The 21599-nt window shown below is 34.4% G+C and overlaps 1 protein-coding gene across 1 annotated transcript; it reads right to left on the reverse strand.

The window, feature by feature from the left end:
* Window positions 1-7992: 7992 nt before the first annotated feature.
* Window positions 7993-12786, reverse strand: LOC114391868 (mannosyl-oligosaccharide 1,2-alpha-mannosidase MNS1-like). The gene is made up of 11 exons (XM_028352858.1): window positions 12680-12786; window positions 12364-12429; window positions 12057-12228; window positions 11531-11620; window positions 11239-11363; window positions 10520-10585; window positions 10039-10147; window positions 9859-9957; window positions 9156-9236; window positions 8911-9081; window positions 7993-8627 (listed from the first exon to the last, which is right to left on the reverse strand). Exons 1-11 carry the CDS (start codon window positions 12781-12783, stop codon window positions 8385-8387), a joined length of 1326 nt encoding a protein of 441 aa, XP_028208659.1. The 5' UTR covers window positions 12784-12786; the 3' UTR covers window positions 7993-8384.
* Window positions 12787-21599: the final 8813 nt, after the last annotated feature.

A 21599-nucleotide genomic window follows, 5' to 3' on the forward strand; every position in this document is an offset into this window, starting at 1 on the left:
CGCTATGACCATGAAGATTGACGAGCTCCTTCAACGAGTCTCCCCCACTTTTTCTCCACCACCACCAACCCCGCCTCCTCTTCCACCGCCACCGCCTGTCCCTACACCAATACACAGAATCAAATTAGATGTCCCACGATTCGACGGATCCGACCCTCTCGGATGGATTTATAAAATAAATCAATTTTTTGAGTACCATCGTACTCCGGATTCAGACAAACTTACAATTGCCTCTTTTCATATGGAAGGCCGTGCTCTAGCGTGGTTTCAATGGATGAACACCACCGAGCAATTTCCCTCGTGGCCAGCCTTCTTGAACGCCCTCCGTACGCGTTTTGCACCATCCCAATTTGATGATCCCTCAGGGGCTCTAAGCAAACTCACGCAGACAGGTACCGTGGCCCAGTATCTCTCCGACTTCGAGGATCTTGCGAACCGCACCGCCGGCTTACCTTCGACCTTCCTCCTCAGCTGCTTCATCTCCGGCCTGACCCCGGAGATTCGAAGGGAGGTACAAGCCCATCAGCCGGCCACATTGATCCAGGCGGCGGGCCTTGCAAGACTCCAGGAGGAGAAGTTCTCCGACATGCGTCTATCCACTCGACCCCGACCCTCTCCTTCGCCTTACCCCCCGCGACCAACACCTTCCCTTTCCTTACCACCATTATCAACCCCACCTCCTTCACCCCCTTTCAGAAACCCTAATTCCCCACCCTCAACTGCCTTACCCCCTCTTCTTCCACCACCTAATCGACCAACTCCGCCCACTTGGAAGCGTTTGTCCCCGGAGGAGATTGCCTCCCGCAGAGAACGGGGACTCTGCTTCAACTGTGAGGAGAAATTCCATCGAGGGCATCGCTGCGCCTCGCGGTTTTTCCTCCTCATTTCTGATGAAGACGACCCGGCTATTCCTAATGTACCCACTTTCGACCCTTCTAACCCACTCACTCTTGACCCGATACCTACCCAACCTCCCGATCCACCCGATAGCCCAACTTCTTACCCAGCCCAAATATCTCTTAATTCCTTAGCCGGTCATGTCGCCCCTGAGACCATACGCCTTGTCGGAGCCATTTCCGGCCACCCATTGCTGATCTTAGTTGATGGGGGTAGTACCCACAACTTTGTCCAACAGCCTTTGGTGTCCCAATTGGGCTTATCCTGCCGGACCACCTCTCCCCTGCGGGTAATGGTGGGTAATGGTCAATATCTCGAATGCAACTCCGTCTGCGAGGCCATTACTATCCACATCCAGGACCATAGCTTCCTTGTTGACCTCCACGTACTCCCTATCTCCGGCGCCAATATTGTTTTGGGGGTCCAGTGGCTCAAGTCCCTTGGGCCAGTGTTAACTGATTACACTACATTGAGCATGCAATTCATTTCTCAGGGCCAATTAATCAAGTTACAGGGAGATCCGGCGGCCAACCTGAGTTCAATTTCTCCTTCACAATTTCGACGTTTATGTCGCACCGAACACCAGGGACTCTATTTCCATATCACTGTTCTTGAACACACACCTCCTGCGGCCATGGAAGACTTACAACCCCAGCTTCAGACTCTCATTGACCAATATGCGAGCTTGTTCCAACCCCCCCAAACATTACCACCGCCACGTACCACCGACCACCATATTCACCTTCTTCCCCAATCAACTCCGGTGAATGTCCGACCTTACCGGTATCCGCATTTCCAGAAGCAAGAGATCGAATTACAAGTTGAATCTATGCTTCAACAGGGCCTAATCCAACCAAGCAATAGCCCTTTTTCGTCCCCAGTTCTATTGGTTAAAAAGCACGATGGGACCTGGCGTTTCTGCGTAGACTACAGGGCCTTGAATTCTCTTACCATCAAAGACCGATTCCCGATTCCCACCATAGATGAACTGCTTGATGAACTCGGGGGTGCCCAGTGCTTTTCGAAACTTGACCTTCTTCAAGGTTATCATCAAATTCGAATGAACTCAGCAGACATTCCCAAAACGGCCTTCCGAACCCATCATGGCCATTATGAGTTCCGGGTCATGCCGTTTGGACTCTGCAATGCTCCATCATCGTTTCAAGCTACTATGAATTTCATTTTCAGGCCCTTCCTTCGCCGATTTGTCATCGTTTTCTTCGATGACATACTCATTTATAGCCGCTCCTTCGATGATCATCTACAACATCTAGCCTTGACCTTTCAGGTCTTACTTGACAATCATTTTGTCCTGAAGCGTTCTAAATGTTTTTTTGCCCAATCGCAGGTTGAATATTTGGGGCACGTAGTCTCTTCCAGAGGTGTAGAACCCCTGCCTGACAAGATAGCTGCCATTGTTAACTGGCCACGACCTCACTGCACGAAAGCTGTTCGTAGTTTTTTGGGACTTGCGGGTTTTTACCGAAAATTCATTCGTGGTTATGCTATGATTGCTGATCCCTTGGTCAAAGCCATTCTTCAGGAACCATTACAGTGGACCCATCAGACAGAGACTGCCTTTCAAACTCTCAAACTTGCCTTGTCCACAGCTCCTGTCCTTGCTCTGCCGAATTTTCAAGAACCCTTCACGGTGGAGACGGATGCCTCCGGCAATGGCATGGGCGCTGTCTTGTCTCAGCGAGGACATCCCATCGCATATTTCAGCAAACCCTTCACCAAGAAATTACTCTCGGCGTCAACATATGTCCGGGAATTGTTTGCAATTACTTCTGCAGTGAAGAAATGGCGCCAATATCTATTGGGCCACCCGTTCACTATCATTACAGATCACAAAAGCTTAAAGGAGCTCCTTACACAAATTGTGCAAACTCCTGAACAACATTTATACTTGGCACGCTTAATGGGTTTCGATTACCAGATTCAATATCGCTCTGGAGCTCACAACCAAGCCGCGGATGCTCTTTCCCGATCACCGGAATTTTCTTCATCACTCTCCTTGCTTCTCTCCATCCCTTGTTTGACCTTCCTTGAGGAATTACATCGACAGGTGGCCAATGACCCTCACTATTGCCAGCACCGACAAGACATCATTAACTCACCGGCCTCGTATCCTGACTTCACCATTCGTCAGAACCTTGTTCTCCAGAAAGGTCGAATTTGGCTTCCCCGCACTATTCCTCTCATTCGTACACTCTTATTAGAATATCATTCAACTCCACTTGGGGGTCACATGGGGGTAGCAAAGACAATTGCTAGGTTATCGGAAAACTTCATTTGGGCCGGCCTCCGATCTGACGTGGCAACTTTTGTAGCTAATTGTGCTGAATGTCAATTCACTAAGTATGAAACCAAGCGCACTGCCGGCTTACTTTGCCCACTTCCGGTTCCTTTTCGGCCCTGGGAGGATCTCTCCCTCGATTTTATAACCGGACTTCCACCATTCCAGGGCAAAACAGTGCTTCTCGTTGTTGTCGATAGATTTTCTAAGGGCATTCATCTGGGCATTCTGCCTTCATCCCACACAGCACACATGGTGGCTTCTTTATTCATCGACATGGTTGTTAAGCTTCACGGCATTCCTCGGAGCTTAGTTTCCGATCGCGACCCCTTGTTCATCAGTGGATTCTGGCAGGAGCTTTTTAAGCTCAGCGGCACTCACCTTCGTATGAGTTCAGCCTACCATCCACAAAGTGATGGTCAGACTGAGGTTATGAATAGAGTAATTGAGCAATATTTGCGCGCTTTTGTTCACCGTCGGCCCGGAAATTGGGGTAAATACTTACCCTGGATTGAGCTCTCACACAACACTTCATGGAATTCCGGCACAGGTTCCACGCCCTATGAGATTACATTTGGACGAAAACCTTTTTCATTTCCGGAATACATCTCGGGAACTTCAAAATTTGATGCTGTGGACGATCTTTTGAAACACCGAGAGGAAGTGTTCAATTGCATTCGTAAGAAATTGCTAAAGGCTCAGTCCCACATGAAGAGTATTGCTGATACAAGAAGACGCGACGTTAATTATGAAGTTGGAGATTGGGTACTTTTAAAATTGCGCCCTTATCGGCAGCGATCTGCTAAGGCAACTCCGGTTACCACCGGCAAGCTCGCAAAACGCTTCTACGGGCCCTTTCAAATCCTAGAACGCGTTGGTAAGGTTGCCTACCGCTTGAAATTACCCGAGGGGACTCGCATTCACCCCGTATTCCATTGCAACCTCTTAAAGCCCTTTCATGGTGATCCCAACGCCGATACTACTCCTCCCCTCCCTGCGCAATTCATTAATAATCAGCCCAGCATCTCTCCCCTAGCCATTCTCGACTATCGTCGATCGTCTTCGGCAGATGATGCACCATGGGAAGTATTGGTCCAATGGAGTGGGTTATCCCCGGATGAAACTTCGTGGGAAGACTGGGAGATGCTAACGCAGGAACATCACCTTGAGGGCAAGGTGATTCTTCAAGGGCCAGGGGAAGTTGATAGGAGCAGAGAAACAATCACAGAAACAGAAGACGTAACAAACATGGATACAGGGGTACACATAGCAACATCAGAAGAAACAGACACAGCAAATACGAAGGCAGCAGCAAATACGAATGCAGGGGTACAAATAGTGAAAGCTAAAAGAAGAATTACCAGACCCACACACTTAAGAGACTATGTTTGATGAGCAGAAACACTAGTAAGAGGAGGCTGAGCTGACACGTGCAGCATTTGCTAGGTCCAGGTGTCCTTTGCTTGGAAACATCCAGAATTATATACCGTTAGGATATTATGCCAAGATTCCTGAAAAGATATGATAATAGATATGATATGGATAATTCCTTAGCAAATTGGCATTATAAATATATGTAAATAACTAGCAAATGAAATAAGAACAATACATTCCTTCTCTTATCTGAGTTTTTCCCTTTTTCTTCACCTTCCTTTCTCTTCTCGGAGGCCCTGGCCCTCGAAGCCAGCTGCAGAACACGAGCACTGCTATCAGTAATCCAATTAATAATTCCCAATCCTGCTGCATTTTTTTTTCTTTCAGCTGCTTCTTTTCTCTCTAAGCACTAAACTAGACGTCATCTTTTCATTCCCCTAAACTAAAATTTTTGCAAGGTTTAATTAAATATTTAGTTCTTAAAATATTGTGATTTTTCATTTCATGTTTTTTTTTTCAAAATAGATCCTCATAAAGCATTTTTTATTTCAGATGATCCGTTTTTTTTTCCATTTTATTTTAGTACTTTTAAATTTCATAAATTCTCTATTTGGTTCATCTGAAATCTGAATGGTAGACTAAACGTGGAAGTCTGTAATTTTTTTTTTTTGAAAGGAAACGGGAAGTCTGTAATATTTAAGAGGAATAGATATAGAACTTGTAATATTTAAAAGAATCAGAAGGAAGAAGGGTTTATAATATTTAAAAGAATCAAAGGAGAAACAAAAACTATAGAAATATTATTTGACAAAGAAGTGATTTTTTTGAAGATCTCATTGAAAAAAATTAAAAATAAAAGAACAAATTTTTCAACAACCAAAAATTTAATTAAACCTTTTATGCAATGAAAATAAAAATTGACCCTTATTCCTACACCTTTGTGAAAACTTGCCATGTACATTTTTATCATTAATGAATCTGTTCACTGTTCTATCTTTTGTTTCCTTATTATATTCTCGAGTTAGACACTGTCTTATACACAATAACAAACTGTATCATATTAAAATACAGGAAAAATTGTTCAAAACTATGAAACTCTGAACCAACTAATTAAATTCCCAAATTTCTGGCAACAGTACGATAATTATTGAGCAACAACATACTTTGAAAACGAATCAACACCAGCCTAGAGGTTTTATTCTCTTTACGGTATCCCTTTTGCAACCTTTTGGTCTGACACAGACAAAAAAATTGTAGCACAAAGATGGTCACACATAAGTATATGTATGTCCTCATATTGATAATTGATGTACAAAAAGCTTTCTCTGGGCTCAGTTGCCCATAACATTGATTGATAGACAAATTGGCAGGAATCGGGTAGTAGCACTTCAATAGCATATATATGAGGAAAAAGAACACAAGAGAACAAAACAAAAGCCTAGCTATGCCATCTATATCTATATAAGTTAACAAAATAGGTCAGGGACTACTCAGAGCAAACAAACCCTGCATGTTTGTCTCTGCTGGGCTGAAAATAGACCTTTCAAAAACATCACTTGTTCCTTCAGAAAATAATGCATTTGTGTTTTACAGAATGCTGGTTAATGAATAGACCTCTCACTATAACTGCTTTGCTCTTCTTGCACATAATATTCTATTCATCTACACACTGCACATTACCCTCCTTTTCCCTACCTTTATAGCAATTAAGCGTGCCCTTCAACTTCAGCATCAACATATATAAATTACATTTACTTTTCATTTTTCACTCTCACATTTACCATTTACAGAATTAGATCTTGGGGTCACTTGGGCACGAGTCTATCAGACTATATCAGCTTCCTAAAGTTGGATTGTAACTCAAGGACCACGGATGAGATTTTGTAATCAAATTAAAAAATAAAAGTGTGTTCTGGTTTACCTCAACTTTTGTGAGTGGTAAATGTTTTGTACATCAACTTCTTGCGTATTTTATCCACACGTTTTTTTGGTTGGAACCATAGTTCGTATCCGTGTACATTTTTAATAATACCGAATTTATTTTAAGATAAAAGATTTTAAATATAAATCCATTAATTAAAATCATTCCTAATCAAGTTTACACACGTTTATCCAAAAGCACACTTAAAAGGGAAGAATATAAATGACACCACCAATTTTTTGCTAAAATTTTATCTCACAAGTAAATAAAATATCACATTCTTAGTGCAAAGAAAGAAAGAATCTAAAAACCAGGCACAGTATCATGAAGGTACAGCTAAATGTTATAGAAGTAGAAAAAAGGAAATTATTGAGTTGATATATATCCAATTCTAATAATTGGTGACTTCTCTGGTACCTTTTGAATTTGGAAGGGTTCCAGTGCTCTTTTTAGTTGGCCTTGGGCCATGTTTTTTGTCTCACACACAGGCACAAGCGCGCGCGCGCGCGCACATATATATATATATATATATATATATATATATATATATATATATATATATATATATATATATATATATATAATTTATCAACATCATTATCCTATTCGTCTTAATTTATATATGTTTTAGTAATAAGGGTTTAATGAGTTTTAATTTTTTCTTAATGGATCTAAAAGATCATTCTGAAATTGAGAGGAGAGGCAAGAAGAAGGAAAGAGCAAACAGAGACAAGAGTGAGGATTTGACACAGACTAACAGACAAAGGAAATGATTGAAAGAAAGAGAACAATTTTTCTTTTGCTCATTGCTTTTCATTGAATCACTGCCTGAGTTTGTAATCGATCGAGCACCTGCCAGTAGGGATTTCTCTTCTTTGATTAAACTGCTTGCTAATCTAAATCTTTTGACATGAAAGGTGAGATTGCCACATTGAATTTAATGTGTTTTACTGTATGCATTTCAATTGTTAACCTTTCATATTGTGTTCATTGTCGATTACAAACAATGGAATATTTTATAGTAGGTTTTGGATTTTGCTAACTCTTTATTGCTTACAAACAAGTTTGCATGTCATATACATTTAAACAATATTGGTCGTGTCTTATTCTAAATGGAAGTTTAAGTAATGATGGTTATTGTTATTGGTAATATTTTAGAATTAAGTAAATATATTCCTTTTCTCTTTATTCATCTCGTTATATCAGTAAAACTTCAAGCTTACCTAACCTTGTTGGGTCAAGTTTAATTATTGTATCAGAACTTTTGACAGTATATAATATTCAAATAGTAAATAAACCAAGAAGTCACTCATACACAGTCAGAAGACTTGGTAGAACCACAAAAGCAAGCATCAGGGAACATATTTGTAGGCATCACATTAAAAAAATTAAGTACATAGAATTAGTATGAATTATCTTTTTCATAGACAGTGCTAATCAACTAAGTTACATCTCTAAAGCATTAATATCAGGAATTTTTTTAATTAGAAGAGTCAAGAAATTTGAAAAATTGAAAATTGGATAACTTAAATCTCATAGTTGCAACTAATACACAAGAATTTACAATTATGCAAAAGTTGGTAAAAAAATTAAGTAGAATAGTCTCTATTTCTAACTAGGCATTTACACCCACATTTTATCCTACTAAGTACACCAATAAACAAAGCTTCCAAGTATTGTTCACCATAGACAGACAACCTATAACTCTGTTGATAAAGCAAAACCAGCAGTCCCCTGAGCAATATCATTAGTCAAAATGATGAATCATTCTCATGCAAAGATAGTAAAAGATGATGTGTCCACAGCACAAGGTTGAAGTCTTGGATCTAAGTTGAGAGTAGGGAACTATGCTTCAAGATCTGTTTATGAGAATCCGAAAGCAACAACTCTTAACTACTTTTTATAATTAATTCGACCTTCTTTTCTACCATGCAAATGACGTGGAAATACCTCTTCTTGGTCACCACTCTCTTCATGAGCACTTCTAGTCATAATTCTTAAGGGGTGTGCCTCTGTGTTGAACACCCATTCGTTAAGAGAAATGACTGATGGAGGAGAAAACAAGAGATAGAGGTACTTAAGTGTTTCTGAAAGGAAGTAGCTCTGCATCATATTATCTTTTGCACCAGTATTCACCTGAGCATTTAGCCATAGTTATGTTTAGTAGTGCACAATGTATAAAACGGGTAAATGCTTCATTGTGCAATTTTCTTTATAATATTTGAAATGAAGAAAGAGAAAGAAAGAAAGAAAGAAAAAATCTATGAATCCCATTAGTTCTTGATAGAACATTCATAATTTATGATCATTTCACACCAATATGAGAATACTTCACAAATGCATGCACAACTTTTTCAGGGTTGAGAATGAGAGTAAATCATGTAGGAGAAAATATTGAAGCAGTTTATGAATTTCTTACATCTTTGAGTCCAACATATCCTGTCTCAATCCGAGAATTGTTTTCAAATGCTTGAAAAATATTCCAACCCCATTCTTGGTATGTTTTGTTTCCAGTGAAACGCCAAAGGTAGAATAGAGACTCAATTGTTTCAGGCCTTTGGATATTCCACGAGGTACCAACACTCATATCCTACAATTTTCTTAACCTTAGCACATAACATCTTGGGGGATTTGACTAGCAATGTGAGAATTAAAGATTCAAACCTGTCCATTGCGAAAGTAATAGTTCTCTCCTGCCAATTTAGTTGGTGTTAATTGGTAGAAATTGTAACAAGTCCATGCAAGCTGAACAATAGGATGCATTGGAATTTAGTATAGTTTGAAAGAAAAATAGCAATTGAAACCAATATATTTCTAGCACAAATTATTAATTATCATCCAAACCATTTCCTTTTTGGAAAAAAAATATCAATATTCAATCAAATCTAAAACCTGAATGTTGTGTGGTTGGGTCTGAAAGAGAATTTACAACTTAGTCACAAGATGCAACCTAATTCTTTATTTTGTTCTAAATGAAATTTCCACTTCCTAGGGGAAAAGGCAAGAAAAGGTGTAACCCTGCTTTTCAAAACAATCGAGAATTTGGTACTATTTAAACATCATATACTTGAAATTATATGTTTCTATCATTTAGGAATTATAGGAGAATTGCTGATAGAGGAAAAAAAATACTTGTCAACTTCTATATTACCAACTATTGGAAGGTCACTTACGAACATTCAAGAGTAGCAACAACTTGCCCTTTTCACAAGTCATTTTCTTTTTCCATAGGCTTAGTGTATTCATGTATTATTCATATTTCTTTTTTTCATTACCCCTTGACAAGGAGGTCATCACAGTTTGAATGACTCAATGTTCATAGTCAAATTAAGTAACTACTTAATAGAAATACTTCTATAGCCGTTACCTCCTCTCCAAGTGCTAGAAATTTTTCAGCTTCTCCAGGGCCATAGTTAGAAGATCCCAAAGCCAACATTCCAGGAACAAAACATGCTAATTCATCCATCTAAGAAGGAAACGAGATAAAAGATTCTTTTAATGACATACTCGGCTAAGGCAAAAATAGACTTCCTTTTCAAAATAGCACCTTGTCAAAGTCTGCATTTCCAAGCCTCTCAATTAGGTATGTAAAAGATGAAGGTGTTGACCTCCTAATCATGCTTTGAAGGCCTTTCATTGATTTCTCCCACATTTCCCTGGATGCACCATTTGCTCGCACATTAAATATGGTCCAAATATATGCTTAATTCAAAGTTTGAACTTTCATATTAGAGAAGTACTGAAGAGGGGTTTGCCAAATGTGTAGCTTATCAGACCAACTAGGAAACAAGAGACTAGAGCATAGAAGAAAGTGATGGCATGTTTGTCACAATACTTTGTTGTTTATTCCATAATACTTTGGCTTCTTTCACAAATTTATGGCAACAAAATATGTACATGGTAGATTAGTGTGAGGCAAAGTCAGGTGTAAGATTTGTGACATAAGATAGTTGGATCAATAACTTCTTACCAAAGATAATAAAATTGCTTAATTTTCCAAAAGACAATCAACATTCCAAGTTCATTACCTATAAAATGTTACAACTTCAGTCTTGTTCCCTAGAATCCAGGCCTTGAGTAGATACTCATAGAAGCTACAACACATAAATCGACAACCTTGTTAAATATGTGAAGAATAAAGTAATTGAAAAATGTCAAGCAATCTATAACATAGTCAAGGATAAAAAAGATTTTTTTTTGTTGTTTTTCCTTTAATAAATGTTAATGACAACTCCTTTGTTGTTTTTTTCGTCATCACGTTGTGATCCGCACTATGACAATTACCAATCAACAAAAGATAAAAATTAGTTGAGTGTTTTGTATAGTTTATCTATGTTATTCCTTTTAAATATGTCAAGTTTATGCATGCATGAAAACATCTCTGATAGTAAGTGAACCATCACTATGTTGCATGTTAACGTATTAAAAATCATCTTGCACCATTCAAAATATATACATCAGTAACTCTAATTTGCTCCATATTCTCAATAATCACAGCAAATGAAAAAGGGTAGCTTAAATAGATCGTTAAAGTCTATCATATTCAATTTATCATCAAATTGTTCTATTCCTCATGAAGAGTTAACAACTCATTTGTATCTTCTATGTTTTGTAAGGCTCATAAAAGGCAAAAAGTTCAGCAAAAACTTACATGAAGTTGGAATTGAATTTTATTTGAAGACCTAGGTAGCCAACAATTATAAGATCATACGACAATTATCTTTTAAGTTATTATCAGTATCACTACCTGTCACCCATGGCACCAAATGTAATTGCTCCACTTGATTTAGTTCCAGTAAGTGGATTAATGTATATAGGAAGCAACCCATCCTCTGGAAAAGTTCTATAAAGCTCCTTGATGACCTTTTCTGCCTGAAATAATCGAAAGGCAAAATCGTAACATTCTCAAAATCAATATGGTTAGTGATGTGAAAAACTAGAATATTAGAACCAATTCACCTAAAGGAAAAGACATACAAAGTTGACAATTTTTCTGTCAAAAATAGTCAGGAAGCACATAAAAAGCAATAAGGGGTTACCTTTTCCTTGTACTTGGGGTCATTTGTCCTTTGAGAGAGAGCAATAAATTCAAGTTGCTCTGAACCAGAATCCGCAAGAATACTGTTTCCCTAGTAACAGAGAACGATCAATTAAGAACATAGAACGAGCTACAAAAATTTCACTATAGTCTATAGGTGGGTGCGCTAGACAAATCTTGAAAATCATTGCTTAAAATTAGACCACCACATTCAGTTGTATCCATTCCACCATTACAAATGCAGTGAGAATCAAGATAGCATTACCTTGAATCTATAGTAACGTGACAGAAAATTTTCAATACTAAAAACCCTAGGAGAGTTTAATAAAAAAAAATGATGGGACCATTAATCAACCAAAGGATCCCATTGATCAACCAATGAAAATTAATGTTAAAGGTGAACATGATCTAAATATTTAAGTCAAACAAATATTGAAATAATCATTCTGATATAAACCATAACTTATTTTTGTTAAGACAATAATATTAGATAAATAAATGAAGTACATAGTGAAGACAAAACATACCCGCGCCCATGTAGGGTTATTTGTATTGCCATATGCCAAGTTAATTCTGTTATAGGGGATTCCTGAAGGTGTATTCCAAGCAGGTAATAACTTATCTGCAAGATCTTTAGCCTTCTCAAGGAAAACTTTGTCACCAGAGAGATCATAAGCACTGAGAAGGCCACCTAGAACTCTAAACCAAAATAATAGACAAATGAGACAAAATGGACTAGAAAGCAAAATTTGTTGCAACTAGCAAAGTTACAACAACTTTAAGGTGGCGGAGAAATTATGTCAACAAAACTAAGATTGAACCTTCTAATTCAACCTTATGGTTGTCTCGAACACACTAACTTCAATGTTCTGGTGAAAATGCAATGATTCTGCAACCCACCTGCAATATTTATTATATTGGATGCTTTGAACATAACCAATCCTTGAACACAGAAACTAGAACTATGCACAATAACAAAAAAAAATAGAGTAGGAAAAGGACGAAATCCTTTCTCCTTTTTGTTTTTCCAATTCAACTTGTAGCAAAGTTGAAAAGGATTGTAAGAAGAAAGTAAGAATATACGCAAACATTTTGAAGCACACATAGCAGATTCCATAATCAATTGTATTAAAAATAATGTACAACTCACTCTGTAGCTCTTTTGAATTGGGCATCAAGACCCATTATAAATAATGTGTCGAGTGAATCTACTAAAGTTGCCCCCATACCGCCAAAACTGTCAACACCATTCATAGATTGTGGCTGTAAAAGGAATAACAAACTAATTAGCTGCTTAATTTAAATTTTACCAAGGATGAAATGAAAAATCCAAAATGTGAATGAAAGATACAAAATATGTTCAGACGGAAGACAATTCCAGACTCTAGATTATAGCATATATAAAACAAAGAATTATGTGCATATATTATTGTGTCTTGTAATGTAAAAATTCATATATCCCTTGATGGATCAAAAGTTGAATGAAGATCCTTGTCTCAGTATATCAAAGATATATCTTTTGCAAGCTTCAATAGCTTACTCAAAAGGATTGCATCCACCTCCTTATGAAGCAAATTATCAAGTTTTGCAATCATAACCCTCAGATTCAGAAACTTTCTTTAGTGGGAATAAAGAAATAGTTCATAGTATTTTTACAAACAAAAAATATTATAAGCTTTTACAAAATAAATACACAATCTCATAATAAAAAAAAACAAAAATGCCTAAGTTTCTACAAATTTAAAAGAATAAAATGGATAAAATTAGTGTCAATTTTTTTTAAAATTTTTTACATTCTTTTATTTGAAAAAATATTTTATGGCAGCAATACCTATTTTTTTACAAAACAAAAATAACAATTATTGAAAGTATTCAAGTAAAAAAATTTACTTAATGGGAACAATTGTCCCATAAGTTAGAACATAGATCTGTCCCTGATAACCCCTTACTTATCCTACCCTGCATATAGGGAGAGTTAAGGAGCTGCCCTACTATGGGGCAGAGGGTGGAATAGTGTTGTGATATGGGTGTGGGTTTGGCATCAAATTGCCCCACCCCATCCCACACTCTTCATCTAAATAAGTGCCATGTTTTGTCTTAGCATTGTCTTAGCAAGCAATGAAGTGAATGTTTATTATACTCTATTAAGCAATATCCTTTTTTCATAACCTAATAAATCTCCATTGATTTAGCAATTTAATGCATCTTAATTTATAAGGTGTGATAGATTAATTTTAAGATTATTGACTATTGTATAAAACTAATTAAGAATATTATATATGTAGGATGGGGCGGTAAGGTTAACTTCTAATATATTTTCTTATGGGATAGGTTGAGTTTTATTTTGAGATGAGAGGTGTTGTTAGTTTAGGAAAAAGCTCATCGCATTCCCCAGCCTACAAAATTTGTGATTGTAACCAGACTCACAAGTTGGTATCTTAACTTATTGCGGTTGTAATAAGAAATGTGATGGTGAATAACTTTTTACTCTCTAATCTCACTTATAGGCTTTACTTGTTGACGGCCTAGCCAGAAAAAAAAAATTGTGCAAATGACATGAATGTATATCATCAAAATCAACTTAATGATGCTCTATCTAAATAAAAAAAAATTAAAAAAAAAAGTTAACTTAATGATGTGCAATGAGAGGCTAGTTGATTAACTTGTTTCTTTTACAATGAGTAATTATAACTTCACTAACAACTCAAATCCCTTAATGGGGAGGGGGGAGCAAACCAAGCACCAATCATAATATTCATATCAAGTAGTGGATTGACTAGAAAGTTGAGAAAATATTAAGAAAAACCTTAAGTTCATCCTTTCCCCATGCATATTTTTCATAAGATGTCCAAGCATGAAGCATGGCATCTTTTACTTTATCTCTTCGTCGTATATTGATAGGATCTTCTTCAACAGAAATATCCTTGGTGAATTTATTGACTTCATCATTTTCGATACTTTCTGTCGAGTCTTTCATATGGCCCTTTATATTTTCTACCTGCGACATCCAATAACTCAAACTAAGCCAACAATACCACTCAGCCCAAAAACAAAATTTAAAAAGCATAGCAGCAACCCTCTAGATAATCAAAATCTGCACTTCTTACTGTATTTTCCAAGCGAGTAAATTCTTCTTTTAATTTCAAAATGTCATCCTGGCCAAAAAAAAGAAAACATAGAGAAACAAATAGCTTAAAGAACTATATTTCAAAAATCCAAGCCATTATATTATAAGACCTCAAAAGCAAGTTCAAAATACCTAAATCAATGCATTAACAATTATATTAAAAACAGATATAAAGAGATTTACAATAAATCATATACTATTTTCAATCAATTAAATTAAATCTCTTTGGTGTTTAGGGGTGAGATGAGACCATAATACAAAGCTATACTATACCCCACCCCATCCTTCTAGACTTTAAAACTTTTTATTTCTTTTAGAAAACAACAATTAAATGCAAAAATAAAAAACAAGGAAGAAAAAAGTGATTATTAGCTTTCTTCTGTTAGTCTTTTTATTTTTTTAAATCTCTTGTAGAAGTTTACAAAAAAGGATACTGATTTCATGTTTATAACAAAAATGACAAATACTAATTTGTTAATTTCAAAGAACATTAGAATAAATATATAGTGAAATGACCTGGTGTCCTGTATTGAGTGATTTGCGATCATAGAAAAGCCATGTAATTGATACACAAATCATAAGGACCAATGCCAGTCGTTTAGGCCTCTTTATGTAATAACGGGGTTGCAAATATCTCCATACAGATGATGTAGATGATGAAGAAGATTTTTTGCCCATTCCTCCCAGAAACAAATTACCAAAGTGATTAAGAGAAAAAGATGAAGTATTAACAATGCATATTTCATATATTATGGTAAAGAATAAGAGTTGAGATGAGAATGGTATTGTTATAAGTGGTGGTGCAAAAGGATGCGTAAGTTGTAACCTCAACGTAAAGAACGCACGCAATAAATGTCGGAGGACTTTTCCATATTTTTAGAACTCCTCCGCTCTCTTTGCTCTTTGCTCTTTGCTCTTTATCTTAATCATTCTCATCCTTCAGTTAATTAATTTACTAAATTGAAAATTTTAAATACTTTTATTATTAAAGAGTTTTGTTGATGAATATCCTACAATAACAGCTAAAAATAACATAGTTTTTTTTAAATAGCTTTAATTACCTAAAAATAAATTTTAAATATTTCACTCATTGTTTAACTTTTTTACTTTATTTTCTTTAATAAAAAAAAATTAATGATGATATAATGATAGTGTAAAATAGTCGTATATTAATTATAAGTTACTAGTAATATGACTTTTAGGATAATTATTATACAAAAATTAATAAATTTATCATACATGATAAATTATATTTAAATAATAGTGTAAATTATTTTAATTACCTTTGAATAATTTTTCTCTCTCTAAAGATGTACTATTTAAGCTAGATATTAAATACATTAGCTTTTACATCAAAAGAAAACTCATATGTCGAATAGTTAGGAACCAAATTAGTAATTAATTAATATTATTTAGTGGGGCTTACATTTTTTTTAAACTTTCAATTCACTTTGATAATTGCTAAATAATTGTGAATTAATAATAAAAAATCAGGCAAATTTTAACTTAAAATTAATTATTTAGTAGTTATTTGTAACTAAAAGTTAAAGAATTGATAAAATTTGAATTTTGGGCTGCAGATCCGAAGATTGGAGGTGTAACAAGCAAAAAGGCAAGAAAAAAATAAAGAAAAGAAAAAAATTTGAAACAAGCCCAGTCCAATACACGCGCTAAGCGCGCGTCACGCGCTAAGTCCAATAGAAGCACACGCTAAGCCTGTAACACGCACTAAGCACACGATCTGAATGCGCTAAGTGCGGGGTGTCGCGCTAAGCGCGCCTACGAAAGCCCGAAGCTCGTTTCAACAACTATAAATAGAGAGTCAGTCCAGGAGGAACCACACACCTCACCTCAAAGCACTTCTCTCAGCATTCCAAGCCTAAGCTCTCCCTCCCTCTCTATATTCTTTGTTTTTCTATCCATTCTTTCTTTCACCCCTCAGTTGTAAAGCCCCTCAATGGCCATGAGTGGCTAATCCCCTAATTAGGGTCTGACATGCCTATAAAGCCAACGATGTATGATGTACTTTAAGAGTTATCAATGCAAAGAGAATTCCTTCCAAGTTTTATGTTCTAATTCTTTTCTTTTTATCTTGCATTTACGTCTTAAATTTCTTTTGGGTTTTATTCACTCGGGAGAGGTATTTCCTAATAAGGGTTTAACATGTATCAGTTTTAGGAGTTATACGCTTGGAAAAGGGTAACACCTAATAGAACAAATAAAGAAAAGAATCTTTGGGGTCAACATTGATAGGCATAGAATGATGGCCCAATGCCCATGCATTTAACAAACATCTAGAATTTAATCTTAATGCATTTTAATTATTGAGTTTTCACAAAGGCATTTGGGAGATAGGTAGTTAAAATAGGTTTGTCATCGTGAGACGTCAGGAACAAGTAAAACAGACAAATGTGGGTAGAACAAGTTCAATTGCATTGGTAATGTAACACCATAATTTCATGCACCGTAGGCCAATTAGGTTTGTCCGGTCTTAGCATCTTCATCTCAATTAATTATCTTTTTAAATTGTTTGATCTAGTAGTAACAATTTACTCTCAGATTTATTCCTGCTTTTACTATTTATTTCTCACTTACAAATTGAAGAGTATTCAATAAAGTACAATAAAATCTATCTGGAAACGATACTCGAACTTTTAAGAATTACTACTTAAAGCGATTTGATACACTTGCCAAACACCTCAATACACTTATAAACTACTTAAGAATTATGTATTTTTTTAACTTTTATCTTAATTATCTAAATGAATTATAATAACTTATATTTATTATTTTCAAAAGTATTTATATAATACTATATTTATTATTCTCAAATTATAAAAATTATTTGATATATTTTATTTAATAATAAAGAGAACTTGTAAAAAGAAACATGATGAAAGAATTTAAAATTATCATTGCCATACGTAGGTTTCGGTGATGAGAGAAATTGCCTGCAGATTCTGATTAGGCCAGCTAGGGTTGGTCAAATATTGCGTGTGAACCTTCGATATATAAAAGCTTATCATTATCTGGCTAGGCGTGATTTCTTTTACGCGTCCCTCTAATGCTACTTTAACTTCAACTTCAACTCCAAAAGAAAAACTTGTCTGCTTGGGGGTATTTTATAATGCCAAGCCATTTGATGATTCGAATGAAAAATCAATAATCTAACTTTTATGTAAAAGTAATTAATCCTATGAAAGAGAGGCTAGCTCACTTAATTCAGCGGTATGTGTATGGATGTTTAAATCTAAATCGATCAGCTTAACATTTTTTCTTTCCCACTGATAAAAAAAAGTTTTAATCGATCTAAAAATAAACCGTAAATTAATTATTGAAAATTGATGTTTTTTTTTGGATTAGTTTGGATATATCTCTAGATATCGGGTTTTCCAATTAAAGGCCGATCTTTTTTAAAAAAAACCAATAAAATCATGTGATATTAGATTCGATAAAGTATTCAGGATTTTTAAATTATTTCTTGTTTCAAAAAATTAAAATTGTAATTTTCGGTTAACTTAAAAATTACACTCGATTCACCTACAATTTTGTTCACACGGCTTAACTTATGGTAAGTTGGATTGACCCATATGACTCACTAAAAAAACATTAAACCTAGTGACTTGTAATTAATGATTGTCTAATTATTTTATGATCATAAAATGTTTTTGTTATAAAATGATTCGTTGTCTTGTTACACGATTGTTGTGCTTGAGTGAAATGCATGCATGTAATTTGCTTTATCAGGGGGAACCGAGAGTTGAAAAACGATGTGTAAATTGTAATATGGACTTTCTTGGAAGTGATGCATGAAGACTCAAGTTGGCCGGTGGTTATGCATTTGGCCGGTGGTTATGCATGAAGACTCAAGTTCCCAGGGACTGACTAGGACTATAAAGGGGTTTTAAACTATTTCAATATTTAACTTCTAAATTCTAATAAATAATAAGATTAATAAAAATATTTATTATTAATTTTACGTGTAAATTAAAACTATAGATAAGATATACTACTAGAAAAATAAGCAAATATCAAATAGTTTTTTTTTAACTTTCTTAATTACTTTTTCTATTAATATTCTTTTTAAAAAAATCTCTCATATATGCATAAAGGATGCTGAGGGAATTAAGGGATGGGCCCTACTTGTTCACCTAAAATCCGTCCAGATCCTTGGGCCAGTACACGTAACAACCATAGACTCGTGGCATAGACATGGTGTGAATGAAATTTCAAGTTAATATTTTTATATATTTTTTTAAAAAAATACGAATTCGTGATTCAAACTGAACACTAAAAATATTAGAATACTACTATTTTTTTGAAGGCTAAATGATTGTGTAGATGTCTATATTATTTTATAATTTCTATAATTAAATTTTTGAAGTATTTTTTTGATAGAGTCCATAATTTTTATATGTGTAATAAAATCGCAGAAATTCAAGATATTAAACTTCCACATTTCAAAATAGAAATCATATAGCTAAATAATTCATCATATCAACATGAAATAGATTTTTTGTGACGAAAGAATTAAAATGATATGATTGTGATAATTGAGAGATCCAATCAATCAAATCATAATCTAAAAATTAGAATACTACATTTGCAATATTTAAGAAACCTATTTGGCACAATTATAATCTGAGATACTAAAGTCACATAATTAAGACACATGCATAAAAATTAAAATTACAATTAAGCCAAAATTTTATAATAACATAAAAAAATAAACACTAAACTTCAATTGTTATATATAAATACTAAAAGTGTGTTTTACTCTTTTTTTAGCTTATCATCTCCTTGAAAATATAAGATCAGTCCAACACTTATTATACAAAGTTCATAAGAAAATAAGCAGTCTATTTTCAAGAAAAAAAATTGAAAAACAAAAATAATTTTTAGTTTAAGGTTTAATTACTCATTTAATTTCTATAGTTTTATTATTGTATCTTTTTTATATAGAAACTAAAAAAATTACTTTCAAATTATAAAAACTAAAAAAAAATTAAAATATAAATTATAAAGACTAAAAAATCATTTTTAAATTATAAGAACTAAAAAATAATTAAAATATAAAAACTAAAAAAAATTATTTTCTAATTATAGGAATTAAAAATAGATGAATAGTAAAACTACATAAATCAAATCAATAATTTAACCTTAATTAGTAGGGGCAACATTTCTTAATAAATTGTACAAGAGGTTATTCATGTTGATCTCCCTTGGGATTATAAATCGACCTAAAATACTATTTCATTTTCATTTTTCACTTATTCACCCCATTTCATACCTATGTTTGTTCATTTTAAATTATATTTATTTATTGTGACGTCATAAATTTTTACACTATTTATGTAAAAAAAATAAATTTCTTCTTAATTTTCATTACATTAAATAAAAATATCAAGTTAAAATAAAACAAAAAAGTGATGTGACAGGAAGGACCAGAAAAAAAAAACAGGAAAAATCAGAAAAAATCATCCTCGTGCACACTGTGGCTGCGTATAAACGGTTTGACCAAAGTGCGCGCCGCAATATGAAGAATGATCGTCTACGGCTCAGAACATATTAAGTCATTTCCTACAACAACAAATCATGCATACGTCGGGTTATATTAAGAAATAAATTCTCTTGGATATAAAATTCTAAATTCTCTCTTCTCATTTGAATTTCCCCTTAAATGCATTTAATGTAACTTCTTATACTTTTAAACTAAACACTAGTTTAACAAGCAGACATAAAATATAAAAAATAATTTCAAATACATATAGATATTCTATCTTTAAAATTTAAATAAAAATTTAACATACATTTAAAATAATTCAAATAATCTATTTGATCATTTATCTTATTATTTCGATTTAATTTAATAATTTATTTTTTAAAAATTTACTTAAAGACAAATATAACGTCATTAAAAATATAAGTTATTAGTAATTAAAAATCATTTCAAAATATAGATTTTCTCTAAACATGTTCATTCAATAATCATAAGAACAACATCTAAAAACCCAAATCAAGAACATAATCCCAAACTCAGACAAACAACACAACCCAGAACAAGTCAAAAATCTAAAATCACAAATTAAAAACTCCAATCACAAATCACAACCCTAAATCACAAATTCAACTCAAATAAGTTACGGTAGTTTTGAAAATGAGAGGTTCTTACTGGAGGAAGTTGAAAGTAACAGAGATTAGTGTCAACAATGACAGAGGGAGGTAAAACATCTCGTCCACAAGCACGACTTCAATCAATTGGTAGGCGCGTGTTCTCGAAGCATACTTCACACACCATAGTCGTGTCAGCATCATCAAGAAAAACGTGCTTCCCATCATCGATGACATCATGCTTATTGATTGGATCACTGACAATCTAGCAATATGACAACCTCATTTTGTTGTTGGGTTTTGCAATTTGACTCAACTTCTTAAAATTGGAGGACGCGAATAAGGAGGAGGTCTTGAGCGAGGTGAAAGGAATGCTTGAGAATTTCAAGCATATTTATGAAGGTTGAAAGTGAGTTTAGGGATTTGAAGAGGAAAATTGGAATCCTTGTGACTAAGCACATTAGGTTTTTGGAGGAGATAAGAGAAAAGATTGATGAAAAGATGAGGAGAATAAAGTGTATTGAATAGAAGGTTGAGGGAAATTTTTTAAAAAAAAACTCATATATGTAAATAAATAAATATTTATATTAATATATACATAAGAAGGATGTCATAATGTATGATTTAGAGTTATATAATATATTAATTATTAAGGAAGTCTAACTTAATTAAGTGAATGAATTAGATGTGTATGAGTTGAGAGTGTTATAAATTTTTTAGTATAGTTTTTTATTTTAATAAATAAAAAAATTATAGTATATTAATTTTGTGGGCACAAAAAGTCTGATTGAATTCAACGTGAATAACGCGGCTGCACAGACCACACATTGTC

Source organism: Glycine soja, chromosome 17 (assembly GCF_004193775.1).
Source record: "Glycine soja cultivar W05 chromosome 17, ASM419377v2, whole genome shotgun sequence".
Taxonomy (NCBI): Eukaryota; Viridiplantae; Streptophyta; class Magnoliopsida; order Fabales; family Fabaceae; genus Glycine; species Glycine soja.

What these genes read in the sequence shown, in the direction of transcription:
- LOC114391868 (XM_028352858.1), bottom strand. Translation starts at nt 12,783, where the DNA reads ATGAATGGTGTTGACAGTTTTGGCGGTATGGGGGCAACTTTAGTAGAT. An exon ending in GAAGTTGTAACATTTTATAG is followed by an intron (nt 10,148 to 10,519) that starts GTAATGAACTTG and finishes TGGTGCATCCAG; the next exon opens with GGAAATGTGGGAGAAATCAA. An exon ending in GATATGTTGGACTCAAAGAT is followed by an intron (nt 8,628 to 8,910) that starts GTAAGAAATTCA and finishes CTAAATGCTCAG; the next exon opens with GTGAATACTGGTGCAAAAGA.